General features: G+C 38.8%; 1 protein-coding gene across 2 annotated transcripts; it reads left to right on the top strand.

The window, feature by feature from the left end:
* The first annotated feature begins 3,954 nt into the window (after window positions 1-3,954).
* On the top strand, window positions 3,955-17,018 carry tfap2b (transcription factor AP-2 beta). Of its 2 annotated transcripts, none has more exons than XM_079831027.1 (7): window positions 3,955-4,500; window positions 6,707-7,162; window positions 8,244-8,298; window positions 9,765-9,984; window positions 10,223-10,341; window positions 10,868-11,009; window positions 15,044-17,005. In XM_079831027.1, the coding sequence occupies exons 1-7, from the start codon at window positions 4,420-4,422 to the stop codon at window positions 15,342-15,344; spliced, it is 1,374 nt and encodes a 457-aa protein (XP_079687153.1). In that variant the 5' UTR covers window positions 3,955-4,419; the 3' UTR covers window positions 15,345-17,005. The 2 variants fall into 2 exon arrangements, with proteins under 2 accessions (XP_079687153.1, XP_079687154.1); XM_079831028.1 differs by lacking the exon at window positions 3,955-4,500 and adding an exon at window positions 5,965-6,343 and having other exon boundaries at window positions 15,044-17,018.
* Window positions 17,019-18,050: the final 1,032 nt, after the last annotated feature.

Raw genomic sequence — 18,050 nt, forward strand, 5'->3', positions numbered from 1 at the left:
CTAATGCAAAGTTCCGCTTCAACTCGACCTAGTTTAGGCGGTGAGTAGGCTAGCATAATTAATTAGCCTAGCCTACATGTTCAAGTCCAGGCTACTCAAAACCAATCTATTAGCTTTTAATCTATAGATATTCAATGTTTTAAAGAAACACGTCCATTCTGAGAATAAATAATTTCTCAAGCGATAGAGTCAGAATGTTCCAACCCAGAGATTTTGAGTTTAATAAATCATAAATACGCCACAACATTATTCAGATGAAACGAAGGTCTAAATATATTCTTATAGCATTATGCTAGATGTTGATGATAGACTAGGCAAATTATTACTTTCGCAGTTGTCTTTTTTTTTCTCTTTTTTGTGTGTTTTTTTTTTTTACAAATATAATAATAATAAGCTAATAATAATTCTATTTTATATTCTACTTCGTGAATAGTTTTTAGGAGTGAGGACGTCCCGAATGTCACCAAAAGGAGTTTTTACCCCTCAGAATTAGCTAACAAACAGAGAACTTTGAAGGTCCGATGGGAAACGTGTTTGTGATTAAAATATATATATATTATTTTATTGTTGGTTTCTGGACGAATCTAAAGCTTCTGAAATAGGTTTATCATTATTGAAGACTTTCTGCCCTCTTCTAAAGGTCTTCAACAAGAACGCAATGGAGCTTTATCATGTTACTCGCGCGCCATCTTGTGGCTTGTTTGGGTAATGGCAGTGCGATGCTTGAGTTCACGCACAGTGTTACAATAAAAAATATTGTAGGATAACTTTTAAAGTATTTAAATATATACATATATATATATATATAATTTTAAAATTCTAGAATATAATTACTCGTATTTAGTAAAAATGTGCACACCTTAAACAAAACCAAATCTGTAAATCATTATTTTGTTTGTCATTGTTTATTATTCTCAGCTTTATGTTTTGCAAATATGACAAAATCCTGTTCTGCCATGCCAGAGATGTGTTTGTGTGTTCTCTGAGAATTTTAATGTGTGATTATGTTTCAAATTCAAATCAGAGTCTGTGCAGAATGAGCCTAGTTTCTCTCAAACTTCGACATCTGTCATGGCCTCTAGACATGCCCAGAGTGAGTGTGTGTGGGTCTGGCACTTTCTCTGTGGCAGCGGGGCTGCTGAAACATTAATCGCAGATTATTTTCACTCATCCATACGTCAAGCAGCATCTCAATGGCCAATGCAACAGATCTGAGAGCACTTGAAAGTGGGTCAAGATCAGTGAGCTCAGTTGGTCTCGTTTCAGGAAAGAAAATGTCCTACACATTTAATTTATTCAGAACATTAGGAGATGTAGCAAAAATGCAAATCAATTGTCAGTAGCAAAATTTCCAAAATAGAAAACGGTGTATTTCTAGTGACCAAGTGACCCCTTGTGCAGGAAGGAGGAATTGTTCTCTATTTAGATGGAGAGTAACTTATATTACTGTCTGCAACTGTTCGTCATGGTCATGCTGCTACATCTTAGTAGGCTATGTTAGTATGTATAAATACATTGCTCTGATCTTTAGAAGCAAGATTATAATTGAAATGGTTTGTGCTTGAGAATTGATTACTTAACCAATAATTATACAGCACAAATTATTGTTTATAATAAACTGTAATAAAATTGGTTTGTCAATTACAATATTTGTTTTGTTTGTTACCTCTTATATTTTTGCTTTTTCATAAATTGTTTTGTGTAGCACACCTAATTTATTGTGACAACTTTTGCTCACTTTCCATAGGCTACCTGATACTACAGTAAGACTGTCATAAAAGACATGAAGCTTATATATCTACTTTTTTCCCCTAATAACAATGTTCGGTATAGCTTTTCAGACTTTGTGTCTATACAGAAATTCGTAATAAAATAAGAAATATTCACTGGAGTAGAAAAACGTGTATTATCCCCTGCTTATAACTTTCTAGCCTAATCAAAATTTAATAGTTTTTCTGGTGTTATTTAAAATATATATATATATATATAGCCTATATATTTATTTGCAAGGACTTTTGGTTCAAAAACCTTTTGTCCGCAATTTCAGGTAAGCGTTTACGTTTATGCCTAATCTCCACTCTCAGTCTCTGTGGTGTGTGTTTAAACGCAAATTTGCGGAAATTATCCAAAAACACGGTACAACGTGGTAAAGAGATGCACGTGAATATTTTTTTCTCCTTTTTTCCCCAAGACATTTGAATATTGATAAATAGGTGTTTTGGATTTAATTTTGTCTGGTCTGATTCCAAATACATGTGTAAAATAAGTAGGCTAAAAACTTAATTTGCTTCCAGGTAAATTCATGTTTGTTTTCGTTTCATTTGCGTGTTAGGGTGTTAGGGATTCATTGTAGTTTTGATAAAACTATAGCTTACGGTAGGCTACCACGTTAGAAACAGGTCTTTTCAGATTCAAATGTGTCTTCTCTCTTATTTTAGCTGACTGTAGTGTTTGCCTCAAATCTGATTTGCGGTTATTAATCGCGTTAACGTGTAATTTAATAATTCCTTTAAAGAAAAGGGTAGATAAAAATGCTTGTCACAATTAAGAACCAAATACATTCAGTTTTACAAAAAAATGGGCACATTTAAAGGGTTAGTGAAAGGAAACTTCTGTCATCATTTACTACCCTCATATAAACCATTAGACTTTAGTTCATCTTCGGAACACAAATTAAGATCTTTTTGATAAAATCTGAGAGCTTTCTGTCCCTCCATTGACAATCCATGCAACTACAACTGTGACGCTTCAAAAAGTGCATAAAGAGATCGTAAAACTAATCCTTATGAATTGAGCATTAAACTAATCCAATTTTCTGAAGAGACTCGATGGCTTTATATGATAAACAGATTCAATTTAGACTTTTATTCACATATAAACATATATCAACACACACATCAGTTGTGGTCAACGGAAGCTCATGCATGTTCGCTTGACGTGCAAGAACCAATGAGGTTCATTCTTGTGTTATGCAGCGCTTCTAAGAACCAATGAGCTTTGTTCTGGTAGGTCAAATCAGGTTCGGTTGAGCTTCTGTTTATGTTTGCTGGTCAATATTTATGTGTGAATAAAAGCTTAAATTAAATCTGTTCATCATATAAAGCGATCGAGTCTCTTCAGAAAATTTGGACAAAACCGCTCAATTAATATGGATTATTTTTACAATGTCTTTATTAACTTTTATAAAAGTGTCAAAGTGGTAGTTGCGTGCATGGCTGTCAATGGAGGGACAGAAAGCTCTCAGATTTAATCAAAAAAGATCTTAATTTGTGTTCCAAAGATGAAAGAAAGTCTCACGGGTTTGGATGAGTAATCAATGACAGAATTTTCTTTTTTGGCTGAACTAACCCTTTAACTGGAAATCAGTCAACAGTGTCCAAGGGGCGGAGCTTGCAGGTGAATAATAGAGCAGGGCTGGGACTAAACTCTGCAGGAGCTGGATTGAGTACCGCGGTTCTTCTGGATGCCAGATATTTCAGAAACAGTAAGTATCGTGGTTATAACCTACATAAAGTTTAGTAAAACCCTTTGACCGCACCTCAAAATCTCAGAAACGTTTTGTTCTATTTACAGACAGTCAAAGCCTCAACCAGAAACGTGCTTTTTGTTCTCTCTTTAAGTAGGCTACTATGTTTGACAGTGACCAGCAGGGGGCGCGCTGGACTGACTCTCTGCTCCTTCACTGGAGCATCTGAACAGGTCGCGTAGGTCTGTATCAGAGGCAGCTGTGGACATCTGACCTCGGTCCCTTGCGATTGGCTGCGAGCGGGGTAATGTTTGCTTACAACACGGACAGAAATCTGATAGTTGTAGCGAAACACTGAGCAATCAAAAGCCACTCGTTTCACTTTTTTCAGTTGAATAAACTGCTCATAGGCTGATTAACCCCAGAGTTTACCAACCTATATTTGTAATTTTCAACTGTTTATATATGGGGTGAATTCAGGTTGATTTGGACACATATTGCCATCGAGGTGATTGGAGAAAAGTGTCCCAATCAACCTGAATCCACATGTGGGTTGACTTCTAAAATGACATATTAAAACTACAGAACTATTGATTATTCGAGGTTTTGGTTTGATAGTTTTTATTCTGTTTCCTTTAAATTCCATGTTCACGCGTTGACTCAGTCCTGTAAAATGGGAGACTGCAGCGTTTGTTAAACGTTCACTTCATTTGCTGTTGATGATGGAGCTGGAGTCTCAGCGAATCCCCCCGCAGCAGCTTTACATGCAACCCAAAGTCAACACACTTAACATTAGACATTCACTGTATCAACGCCGCCACAGCACACACGCAGACGAACGCAGTAAAAGAGAATCGGTGATTTTTCTATGAGCTTTACGTTTTCAGTGAGTGAGTGAGTGAGTGAGCGAGAGAGAAGGGGAGAGAGAGTTGAGATCTTCACTCTTCACATGAATGCACTCGTTATACAGGGATCAGCGCGCGAACATGCTGTGGAAACTGGTGGAAAATGTCAAGTATGAAGATATTTACGAGGTAAAGAGAAGACAAACTGCATCCGCATCTTTGTTTTTTTACTGTATGATTTATTTATATAACGACAAAAAAAAAAAATCGTTGCATTTGGTCGTGATTTTATTTGTAATTTTATTTTTTTATAATATATTTGTCTGTTGTTTTTATTTGGGGTTTATGCTGGTTATTACAATAATGAAGAAAATCAAATGATAAGCGTTTGATTTAAAATAATTTTGTTATTTTTTACTTAATTCTGTCTTTTCTCATTTCTTGTATCCAATTATTCTACTTCCTTTCCTTTCAAAAATATTTTTCTTTTGTTTCTAGGAGAGTTTTTAATATTATAACTTAGTAAGCCACGTAAATAATACAATTTGTAAAAAAATAAATAATATTTTTTTATTTAAATCGAGGCACGCTTTTACACTTTTAGTATTGTTTTTATGTATTGAATGGGATATTTGAGAGTTAAAGTATTAGCATAAAAACAAAAGGAAAAAAATATGATTTATTATATGCACTGAAAAAACTTCTGCCATAGATGTATTAATAAGAGAATCGCATCCAGAAAAGGACGCGGAGTCACGCGTGGGAGTCCCGTGGATTCCCCTGAATGATCTCGAGCTCGTGGGAGAGACTCGTGGTGGTTTTTGGAAAAGCCTCGCGGGATGCCGACCCAGAGAGTCACACATGGCTTTTCTCTCACAGTCACCGTCACGCGTGTAATTAAACACTTCGACCCCAGCCCGTGAAATCGACCATTATACGAGCTGTTTAATGGGCACCATTAGTGGAGGACTTTAAAATGTCACCCGGTGCAAAAAACTACCTTTTCAAACCTGTTTATGTTTTTTGTATTTTTTTGTAGGCTACTTCAACCATTCGGACATTTAGGTAGCATACAGTTTAAACCACGATGATGCATCGAAAGTGCTTTATCATATCAGTGCAGTGTTGTTACCGTTAAATGTTGTTTTGTGTGTGTGTGTGTGTGTGTGTGGCCTGCTTAAACACTCATGCATGTGTTGTGATGTGAAACTATGGAATTATAAGAGCATAGTTTGGCTAGTGCATGTTGTATAAAGGCTATTTCCCCCAAATTAAGATTTTTAAGAGATAAACTGGCTTCTTTGAAACTCGAGGAAGTGTCACCATATATGGTGGAATCTGAATTTGCTATTGTGAGTTTGGGATGGTAAGGGTCTGAATAGCTATAGTTATAGTGATGCAGTGGTTATAATGCATATTAAAGTGTGTGAGTGAGTATATAGTGTTTGTGAAGGAGGCCTCTGTCTGTCCATCTGCCCTGTTCAAAGCAGCTGATTCCGGAGATTCGTTTGTTCTGGCTGGAGATAAATGGACTCTGCACACGCAACAATAACATAAAAGACAACAATAGCCAAAGAAAGAGGTCTGGACCCGTGCATGCCGGACCTCAAACAGAGAGGGGAATAAAACAGAGCACGAGTGTTTCCTCCTCCTGAATGAACGTCACTTACAGCAGCAGCGCCTTCACGCTCCGCTGCTCCCCACTGCTTTAAGTATTCCCGCAATATTAGAGGAGTCATGAATAACAATTATTCTGAGGAGGTGTAGCGAGCCGAACGGACGGAGCACTGCGCACTCTGGATCAGAACGCCGGATCGGGAAGAACAGAACCGAGACCTGGAGCAACAGGGTTTTCTAGGAGAAGTCATTTGAGCTGAAAAAACAAGTTTTTGCCGCGCGTGTTGTCATGAGGAGTTGAGAAAGGAGCGCGTTTCTTCAGGCGAGAGCGTGTGTCGTGCCGTCGCGTGTCCCTCTGCTCTCCGCGAGCTCCCGTTTTTCCGCACAGATGTTAGTGCACACGTATTCCTCCACGGTGAGTCCGAGAACGCCAAGAAACGACTTTATTGTAGCTGCCTTGTAAAACGCACCGTGGGAAAGGCGGTGTGTGGCTTTTACTGATTGTGTTAAGGGTATATGCAGCTTAGTTGCACGTCTTCCCCATTTGTTTGAGATGTTTTGAGGAGTTGCTACTACACATGAACCAGTGAGAAAATACAAATATTTTGAAAGCTTATGTACTTTATAGGATCGCTAATATCCTTTCGATATTGTTGGATACGATCCAGTACCTAACATCCAAAAAGTTGATCTTATTTGATCGAATATAGGCTATGTTAAAAGAACTGTTTGCATAGGTTCGCTTGTAAACGTGTTTATATTCTTTTCTCGTTTGAAGGACCGCCATGATGGGGTACCGAGCCACAGTTCCAGACTGTCCCAGCTGGGTTCGGTCTCTCAGGGTCCGTACTCCAGCGCTCCGCCGCTCTCTCACACACCTTCCTCGGACTTCCAACCGCCGTACTTTCCTCCGCCGTACCAGCCGCTGCCGTATCACCAGAGTCAGGATCCGTACTCACACGTCAGTGACCCGTACTCTCTGAACGCTCTTCACCAGCCCCAGCAGCACCCGTGGGGCTCCCGTCAGCGGCAGGACGTGGGCGCGGAGAGCGGAGCTTTACTGCCGCAGCCTCGAGCCTCTTTACCGCAGCTCTCGGGTCTGGACCCCCGGCGGGACTACTCGGGCGTGCGCCGACCGGACGTGCTGCTCCACTCCACACATCACGGGCTCGAGGCGGGGATGGGAGACGGTCTGTCCCTTCATGGCCTGGCCCACGGCATGGAGGATGTGCAGGTTGGTTATGATTTTTGATTTTTTTTTTTTTTTTTTGGCTTGGACATCAACCTCTTTTTTGGGGGAATATAAATTGCGCAAAGACGTGGAATAAATCATTTATATTTTTTTATTTTACAGTTTAGATGAGCTAATAATTTTATTTAAGAAATAAATTTAATTTTGAATATTATTTCATCTTGTACTGTTTTAAATTATGACAATTCTGTATATTTTCAGGGCCTGTTGACATTTTCATTGACATGTTATTGCTAAACATGTTAACAGATTTAATTATTTTCTAAACATTTTCTTTAGCATACATCTGTAGCAGTAGTAGAGCTTGATGCTTAAAATACCCTAAAGGCTGGCTTGTTATCCAATAAATTTGCTGTCCTGGTAAATTTTAATGTTTTATTTTACGTTATAAATAATACTTAAAATCATTGCAATGAGGCCTGCGTTAACTGCGGAAAATTGTTCTGGTAACTGAAAAGTAGGCCTATTGTTGCAACGAAAAATGAAAACATTACAAACAGAAATGTCGACTGGGTTCACATTTCTAACCTCTGTTTTTTATCAATATATCTCTGCACACATCATGTCTAATTTCGTCAATTGACAAGTTTCTGGGTAATATACATTTTAAGCCAATGCCTGTCCAATGCCGTCAAAGTTGACGGGATAATGACTGTCTGACTCTCTTCTCAAAATAAATATAAAACGTAACTGACATCTGCATTTTTTGCTTGCTTTTTTCCAGAATGTTTTTTTTGTTTTTGTTAAATCCAGATTAGTTTACGTTTCCTTACTTGGCAATGCCATTAAGAAATCTCGTTCAGAAAACTTAAATGTACAACTGTAATTCTGGACGAATTGTTAAGTGAGAACAATGGTATGAGACCTAAACCTAATTTAAAAAGCACATTTTCAATTGCTAATATTCACTATTTGGATAATTTTTCCCCGTGGAATTTTTTTATTTTTTTTTATTTTCTATAGCCTACTAAACAGAAGATCATTCTGAAGTTGTCTGGATTTGTATAATTGGCTGTAGCATGTGTTCAAATGTAAAATGCTTTCGCATATTATGTATTTTTAGGCTCTGGAGGACGTAAACGGGATGAACATCCTGGATCAATCAGTCATTAAAAAAGGTAAAATGGCTGGAAGAATTATGCCAACTGTATTTACGTTAACGTGATCATTTCATATTTTCAATTATAATCAGCACCAAAAACGAGCTGATATAAATGACCGCTGTTTTATGGATTTAGGGCAAAAAGTCATTTCAGGTGAATACACCTTACCACGCCCTTTTACGCATGCGCCGAGCCACATCTGGTATTCAAATGATGTCACCTGCCTATTATTTTAGGTCTGGGCGCCCAGTCAAAACAAGTGGAATTGGAGGCCATTGAATATAATTTTTTTTTAATCATGTTAGAATCGAACTATTTAGAAATAAATGTAACCCTTGTTGTAGGCATAAGCTGTCTCTTTTATTTTATTCATAGTATGCCAATATTATTAACACAGTAGGACACATTCCAGATTTATGCCTATCTAAATTTTCATGAAACATGACTGTGTAAAATCGACATTTCAGCACCACTTTGTTGCCATAATTTCTCCACGGAGGTTTTGACATATTTACTCTGAGATAAGGCCTTCATGCAGTCATAAGAGCTCCAGCAACACTCCCTGGGCTCGTGTTAATATTTGTCCGTTATGAGGGACGTTTGCCGGTAATTTAGTTAACGGAACACGGGCCTCCCAGAAGAGACGGCCTTTAAGTGGCCGCTGTGATGGATGGTTTTCTGAGCGCAGATCTCGTGAGCTCGTTTAGAGCTCGTTTTCTCTATTATCCCCTGTAGAGATCTCCGCGGGCTCGAGCGCTCGTTACCCCATTAGCGCTTAAGTTAGTAGACGTTCTTTGACGGTCAGCCTGTGAGAGTGGGGGGGTTAATGTTATTAGCTCGTGTCCATCACCAATCGATAATACAACAAATGAGCGTAGTATAGTGTTGAAATGCCAATGTGGAAACAAAAGCTGATAGTGAGACTGAATTGGGGGAGAAAAAACACACAAAATGTGAGTGCCTGACGGGTTTTGTGAGTGTAATGCTAGCAACTCAATCACGTTGGAAACTGTATAAATGCTAACCGCACAAACTGAATCACCGTTCCTTTTCAATATAATTCCGTTTATATAGGCTACAGTTGGCAACAGACTTAAATAACATCATTCGTCATTAATTAAATAATAATAATAATAAACCGTGTAGGCTTTCCGTTCTCTGCTTTCTATTGTATTGGAATTAACGTATGAAAGCAGGAGCACGCGCTGGCAGCTCCGGGCGCGTGCGGGGTGACCCTGACCAGCCGAGGGCTCGAGCTCACGGCGCTTTCGTGTGCCAAGATTTTACATTACATAATATTCTCACAGGCATGGGCTGTCTGTGACTAGTCTAGACATTGTTTTAAAATAGTAGGTAACATTTTGCAGGTACTGTGTAAGTACTGTGTAATGTAGCTAAAGCGGTTATCATCCCCAGTAAATGTGAGAAGGATTATATATTAAAGGACGTAGCTCAATTTTCTGTTTGATTCTCTCGCACAGTTCCAGTTCCTCACAAGAGCGTCGCTTCTCTGATGATGAGCAAAGACGGTCTAATCGGCGGGATCACGGTGAACGTCAACGAGGTCTTCTGCTCGGTGCCCGGCCGCCTGTCGCTCCTTAGCTCCACATCCAAATACAAAGTGACGGTTGGCGAGGTCCAGCGGCGGCTCTCTCCGCCAGAGTGCCTGAACGCCTCTCTGCTTGGCGGGGTTTTGCGGAGGTGAGAACACCAAATCCGCCAGAATCCACATTATAAGCAGTGTGGAGGTCAATGCATTAAAGACTAAAAATCGTACAATCAATTTGAACGTCTAACATCAGGGTTCTGCTGTTTTTTAAAAAGTTTTTTTAAATTACTCCTGCCAATAAGATGTCTAATTTTGAATTATACATTTTCATGGAGTATCTTTGCTGTCAATCCGCCATAAAACATATCTAATTATCCATTTTCTGATCAGAGCGAAGTCGAAAAATGGCGGCAGATCACTGAGGGAAAAGCTGGAGAAAATCGGCTTGAATTTGCCCGCGGGGAGACGCAAAGCAGCGAATGTCACTTTACTGACGTCTCTAGTAGAAGGTAAAGCAGGACATCTGATTCTGATCTCCCTGTTCACTGATTCTTTTCTTCATATCCCTTTTATTATTATTATGTGTTTGGAAGTTTATATGCTCATCAAACAATCATCAATCATAATGGAAAACTAGTTCGTCTTTTTGTGTCGTTGTAGATTTTCAGTTTAATCGTGTATCTCGAATACTTTTACAATTTAGGAATGAACCACGATCGTGATAAATGAAATTGTATTGCTTTGAGAGTTTCTATAGCCTAATCTGATTTTCACATCTTGCTTAATGCACTGCAAAATCACTAAAACGGAATTTGTACTGCTAATTTCATATCATTATTGTTGGGACTGTCTTGTTGGTGTTGCGTCGCAATTTTTCATTTGGTTAATAGGCTCTCCCTCGAGTTCAGCTCAATTGCAGCTACTGCTGTAATTTAGTAGCCTATAAAATATTTTATGCGATAATGTGCAGTAGCCTAGTAGGCTAATTTTTTTATTTTTTTTGCCTACTATATTGTATTTATTTTTCATTTCCAGGAGAAGCTGTTCATTTGGCTCGGGACTTTGGCTACATTTGTGAAACTGAGTTTCCTACAAAGGCCGTGTCTGAATATCTGAACAGACAGCACACAGATCCAAGCGAACTACACTCGCGGAAGAACATGCTGCTCGCCACAAAGTATGTATACACGGCGTGTGTCACAACGTGTTTGTTGCATGTTTACGTGATATTTAGGCATTCGTTGCTTTCATTGGAAGCTGGTGACCGCTTGAACGAATGTGTAGCCACATTTGGAGGTGAATGTGGAATCCATCACGGATTGCTGGGGAGTGCGTCGTTTTGATGGCTGTCCGCTTAGTGCCTGGTGCGTTTTGACACGTTTAGCTGGTTTCTAATGAGGCGGTTCAAGCCCAGCAGAAACGCGCGTCTCTTATCCATCTCAGCCTGGCACCGAGCTAGAAACTCATTATATTTAAGTGAAATGTTTCAAGTCTTAAAGTGCCAGCTTTCCCCTTGAAGTTTTGCCTAAGGTCATCCCTCCTCCCTCGCCTCTCCTTTCACAGTCTGTCTGTCAAAGTCCCGTCAATCAGCCCGCGCCCCCGCCCCTGCACGCGCCTCGGGCACTCGCGTTCTGTCGCTCTGGAATGAGAGCGCGAGAGAGAGGCGCGCTGCGCTCTCCCGACTGGACAACAAGACTGTTTGTGGTTCTGAGACGCGAAAGCGAATGTGGGTCAAAATCTGACAAGCCCAGACATCTGCAGATGCCGCAGCAGGGCTCTGCGACACTGCCAGTCGGAGGCATTTGAACTGTTTGTCACAAATGACCTTTTAGAGATTGAAGTGTGATCGGATTCTTATTTGAGACTACATTGCACCTCAATGCACATTACACGTCTGCACGTCTGCTGTTAAAACGATAATAATTCAATATGAATTCATGTTCACAAAAAGGCTGCAAGTTTCAAAGAGCAGAAAATATTATTATTATAGGATCTTTACTTTGGTCATAAGATCCATATTTAAACTGTAAGACGTGTGGAGGTTAAATGTTGAAAGGTCATTAGTATGTCAGGCCATCTGGGCACATGGCTCAAATCCTGCCCTTATTTTCCCCCCCTATATGATTCCCCAAAGCAAGAGAGGCATGAATATTTAGTGCACTACCTCTTTCAGGAAGTGAAACATGCTGAGAACGGAATATTTCGCAGTAATGACAGATAAAGACTCTCCCAGTAGACTGAAAGTTAAATTGATGGCTTTATTCTAATTGATGGGCTTTGCTCTCAGAAGCAGAAATATGCAGACTTTGCTCTGAGGATTTAAACTTCTGTATCTCTTCTCTTATGCATGGACGACGAACTCTGGAGAGTTTCATTTAAAGTAGATTTGATCCTTTTTGTTAAAATAAATGGAAAAATATTTCTTTTTTTTACTTTGGTCACAATTTCAATTTTTGGGGATGAAAAATAGGTCTTTTTTTACCCATGATTCCCAGGGACACAATAGAGCTACTGAACAACAACCATTCCCAACCTCAACCTGTCAGAACACCTGTTTCCTAAGTGTTTTCTATCACTCAAGATAATTAAGAGTGTCGTCATCATTATTTGAGACATTGAGATGCACAAACATGTGCATTTGAACAGACATGTGTTTAGTTTGATCGCTGAGAGTCTGGCACATTGAACGTTTTCATTCATTATTTTCTCATTTGTTTCATCATAAAAGTCAAAGTGTTGGCAATTTATGAGGGTTTTCAGTTACTTTGCTTCAGTGGCTTTGATATTATGTATGAGGTTCTCCTTTATAATCAATATTTCACACAAAGTTAAAAGAATATGTAGATTTATATAAAGAAATAAGTAGGAATATCCATGGCGGTAAGCTGACAGCTTCTGTTGTGGGCTTTAAATGGAATCAGGGTTGGCGTCTGTTCCGTGTGACTGTTTAATTCAACATATGGCTTAAATTCATTTATTGAAAAATGCATGCTGTAATCCATGAGCGAGCAGGCCGCTTTTTCTTAACTGATACAGAAGATCAAGCGCAAACCTTCTGATATGTTCTGATAAATGTGAATGAAGGATTCGTCATGCTTGATGTGCCAGGAAAAAATGTCATGACATTCTCTGATTGGATCACAGCTGTGTAGATGGTGAAGGAATTGGATAGGACACAGTTAGTACTAGTGCAACTGTGATTGATCCTAAAACCCATCTGACTTGTCTTGCTATAGGCATGTCTAGACCCCTGCCCCATTAGCAGAATGTTGCGCAGTTATTGGCATTTTAAGTTGACATTATTGTCCTACAGAATTAGGAATGTAGTTCCTCCAGTGACACACTCAACATGAGACAAGCAACAATACATACAGAAATTAACAGTATCAACATTTTGAGTATTATTACAATCTTTAAAGGAGCATTATAACTTTTCCCTTGATATTGAGATGGACACTCTTAAAAATGAAGGTTCTTTACTGGCATGATCTATGGTTCCATAGGGAACCTTTAACATCCATAGAACCTTTCCATTCCACAAAAGGTTCTTATAGTGATATAAATGTTCTTTTCACTAAGAAGAAATGGTTGTTTTAAGAACCATTGACTTTGGTTTCTTTGGGGAACAAAAAATGGTTCTTCTGTGGCTTTGCTGTAACAAGTCCCCCTTTGGAACCATTTTAAGTGTCTTCTATATAATGTGAAACATCTTAAATAATTGTATGATATGTTCATGTTTAACAGGTTATTTAAATTTTTTCTAGTGAAAAAGCGAGCAGTTTAATTCATAAAATGTAATCAAAATAACATTGATTTAAAACTGAATCCATAAAATGACTCATGATAACCTCTAAAATGTTCTAAATATGATGCGCCTGACAGAACCCTTTAAGGTTCAACACTCTAAAAAAAAAAGGTTCGATATGGCACCAAAAATGGTTCTTCGTCGTAATCATAGAGGAACCACTTTTGGTATATAGCACCATATCTTAACATGTTCTGCATATGGTAGCGGTGCTGTATAGCACCTTAGTCAAAGAACCGCTGAAGAACCGCTGAAGAACCACTGAAGCACCAAAATTGGTGCTATATAGCCCTTAAAAAGGTTCCCCTATGATTACGAGCCAAGAACCATTTTTGGTGCCATATAGAACCTGTTTTTTTTTAGAGTGGATAACCTTTCCTTCTACGAGTGAACAGAAAAACAGTTCCTCCAGTGACCTTGTGCAGACAAGCAAGAATAAACACAACAATACCCACAATACACTCCTAAAAATAATGGTTCCAAAAGAGGGGTTTCACAGTGATGCCATAGAAGAACCATTAACCTTTTGAGCAGAACCTTTTTTTCTTAGTGAGACAACATTTAATAATCAAAAGAACCATTTTCACTATACAGAACCTTTTGTGGAATGGAAAGATAATAAGGGAAATGCTATAATGCTCAAAATTTCATATTAATAATTTAAAGAAACTTTTTCCACTATAAAAGAACCTTGTGTAGAATGGAAAGGTTCCATAGATGTTGAAAGTTCTTTATGGAACCATAAATGCCAATAAAGAACCTTTATTTTTAAGAGTGTACATAACATTTTTTACAGTATATAGTACAACAAAATAAGTTATCAGACTGCATATGAATTTTGTGCATAATAACATTGTAATAACATTGTTGAATGTAATAAACATGCATTGAATGTAAGGAGCATTATATCTTTTCCACTGAGACATATAAGAAGTAATTTTTGCTCGTAAGTGAATTAAACTTCAAATTAGTCTCTAATTCCTATAGTATCCAATAAACTCTCTGGCCGCCACCTCCGGCAAGTTTTCCTAGTAATTAAACAGAAATTGTGGGTTTTTTGTAATAATGGAAAGTAACAAAAATCTGGGCTTCGCCTCTCTCTCTTGCGCAAATATTTGTGCTACAAAAAAGCGTCATGCAACGGTCCAGTCCATCACTGATGTTACATCCAAAGTATGATCTATGACAATGATGCACCATAAAATCCACTTTGCATAATCACAGTGATTCATTACAAATGAAGTTCTTGGTCTGATTACTCATATACTGAGATTTAACGCCTCGGGCAATATTCCGAATAGCTCGTCTATGAAAACGCAAGAACAAGAAATGAACGGGAGAGCCATTTTGGTTGTGTTTCTTTGGATGGTCTCTGATTTGGATGGTCTCTCTTCCTCTCTTCTCAGGCAGTTGTGTAAGGAGTTCACGGACCTGTTGGCTCAGGATCGCACTCCATTAGGAAACTCTCGGCCTTCGCCCATCCTGGAGCCAGGAATCCAGAGCTGCCTGTCACACTTTAGCTTCATCACGCACGGTTTTGGTTCTCCAGCCATCTGCGCTGCCCTCACGGCTTTGCAGAATTACCTGACTGAAGCCCTTAAAGGCCTCGACAAGATGTTCCTGAACAACCCCACTTCCAACCGACACACACCTGCAGACGGACCCGGCTCCAAAGGCGGAGACAAAGAGGAAAAACACAGGAAATGAACTGTGGAAATACGATATCAAGGAAGGAGAGTCAATGGAGATGTTCAGAGATTCTATAAACTCTAGTTTTATGACATTGCGTTTTACATTCTGGGTTGAAGGTGGAGATTGGACAACAGATCATGGGAAAACGAAAGGAACGATACGATCCAAGAGACTGGAGGACACGAGTCTGCTGTGACACGTTCACCATCTCCATCTCATTCGTGTGCGAGTGTGAAAATATTCAAGGAGTGTTTGTGAGTGTGTGTTTTTGTGTATAAAAGTTTGACATTTTACACGATGTTAGACGCAGGCTGTCCTTTACACACATGCTTATGAATCTGATACCTAATATCTGAGTGTTCATCAGTGTAATGGCCGGCACACGGGAGGACAGGTTTGCTTGGGATATTTGAACTACTATATTTAATTATACTTATTATTCCAAATTATTGGCGCACACTTCTGCAATAGTAAATACATTCCATTCAGCCTTCGCCAAAACTACAGTAAACGAACTCACACAAGCATCTGTCCATGAAAGACTAAAGTGGTTGTTAAGTGAAACATTTGCTCCATTGCTTGAAAGAGAGACAAGTTATTCAAATATAGGAGATTTTATTGCATTTATTGCAATGAAATTGAGTGTTAGCCAAAATGTCATGCTAGTTACGGTCCAGTCCATCACTGAAGTTACATCCATAGTGTGGTCTATGACAAAGATTTGCATACACTTTACATACTCAAATGTTAAACTCTTGAGATTTGACTTGTTCTTTCAAACACCTTGGGCAATATTCAGAATAGCTTGTCTACAAAAATGCAAGAAAGAGAAATGAACATGTATTTTTTGGTTGTATTTCTTTGTGTTTGATACTGCTATTGCTTGTGCTGTCTTGGCCATTTGGTTGTGAAAATGTGAGGACATTTTCAGCAAGTTACTTTTAACATGGCAATCATCTTAGCTGACCAACTGGCATTTCATCTGTTGCTTATGTGTTTTTTTTATTTTAAATATATACTAACATTTACACAGACTTAAATCAGCATAGACGAAGAAAATATTGTTTATTTGTTTTACAACCCTACATCAGCTGAATGGAAGCTTGCTTTGACTGTGGTGTTGACAGCGTCAACAAAAAAAGACTTTCGAAAACAGACATAAAAAGGGTCTGCAAAAAGCTGAGGGAAGGACAGGTGACCGCGCGTGCTGGAACACGGCCACGCGCAGCCTTTTCGAGCTCACCTCAACCGGCGAGGGCGCGCACTTTCTCAGTCCCGCAAACTGGATTATAGCCTGTCTGTCAAAGTTAATATTTGGTTTACTGTGTGAGGAAGGTTCTTTTATTTATGTTTGTATATATTTATTTATGCTTAATTTAATGGGCGTTTGTACATAGGAATAGACTGGGTCGTCTATCTGTGACTGTCTCTGTGCGTGGGTGAACGCTTGTTTTAGATAGCATCTTGTATTTTTTGTTTCATAGATACGGTGTTATGTGGTGAAGGCTAGAAGTTGGTTCTTGTCTGGTGATTTTCATTTACCTCGAAATAAGAATAAAACGTGTGTTTTATTGTAGATGTTGCTGTGTGGTTGGTCAACCCCTTATGTTCTTGTTTCAAGCGTTAATGAGACGGTAAAAAAAACGACATCCAGAATAACTACAATTAAATATCAGATTAATAATATGTTCACCTAGTCCTATCATTCTTTATTTTATTGCACTATATACCATTGGATTTGCAACGGACATTTTTTAGCCATCATTAGTTTTTTATAATAAGTAATTAGCCTACTATATTTAATCATAAACCTCCCAAATGCATGTTTTCACCTAGGCTATATAAATGACCATCTTGCTCTTTGGATATTTCTTTTGCTAACATAGTTAACAGAACTAAGGGAGGCAATAACCTCTGAAAAAGAAATAAAATGCAGTCAATTAAATGCCAATGCGGTCATATTTGTATTATTAGACCACAATACAACTTTCGACCTAAAACGTCCTTTATTAGCCTACTATAATAAACGGATCAGCTAAAGATCAAGGGGCAATTTGTAAAAATATTAAAACGTAAAATTGGCCATTTAAATACCTATAGGCTATTTACCTAAAATTATCGATATTATTATATAAACATATAGCAGTATTTTCATTATCACACGGACTTGTAATCAGCAGAACGGAAATGAACAAGAATAGTAAATGAAAAACGGAAATGAGAATTCTGATCCTGCATCTTCCTGTCTCGTTTTAAGGCAAGCAAAGAATGCCCAAATTTATCGAAAACAATCCCTTGAAGGCGTGTGTCCGCGGTCGTGGCAGTAAAGTGAACTCATATCCCGGCCGCAGGTCAGACCCCCGCGCGCATCAGCTCGCGCTGGTGTATTTAATGCGGAGGAGCGCGTGGCCCGCGGGTTCCGTCGCGTGACTCGTCATGCGTGAAGTATTGTGACCCAGGTGCAGCACCCGCATGTCCGGGAGCGACGTGGATCTCTACGAGATTCAGAGATTTCTCTTCAGCAGAAAAAAAAAAGACTAGCCTCGCTCTCACCCACGGGACCTGAAACAACACAAGCCGAGATCTTTCATCCTTCTCTCGAACTCGGATCTCATTACCTCTAAAAGAAAAAAAAAACACGATATGCTACAACCAAAGCCCATAAGACCAAACCCATATCTAATATTTTATTTTACTCAATAATACTTATTGACTTTAAAC

This window comes from Gobio gobio (genome assembly GCF_949357685.1).
Source record: "Gobio gobio genome assembly, chromosome: 12".
Taxonomy (NCBI): domain Eukaryota; kingdom Metazoa; phylum Chordata; class Actinopteri; order Cypriniformes; family Gobionidae; genus Gobio; species Gobio gobio.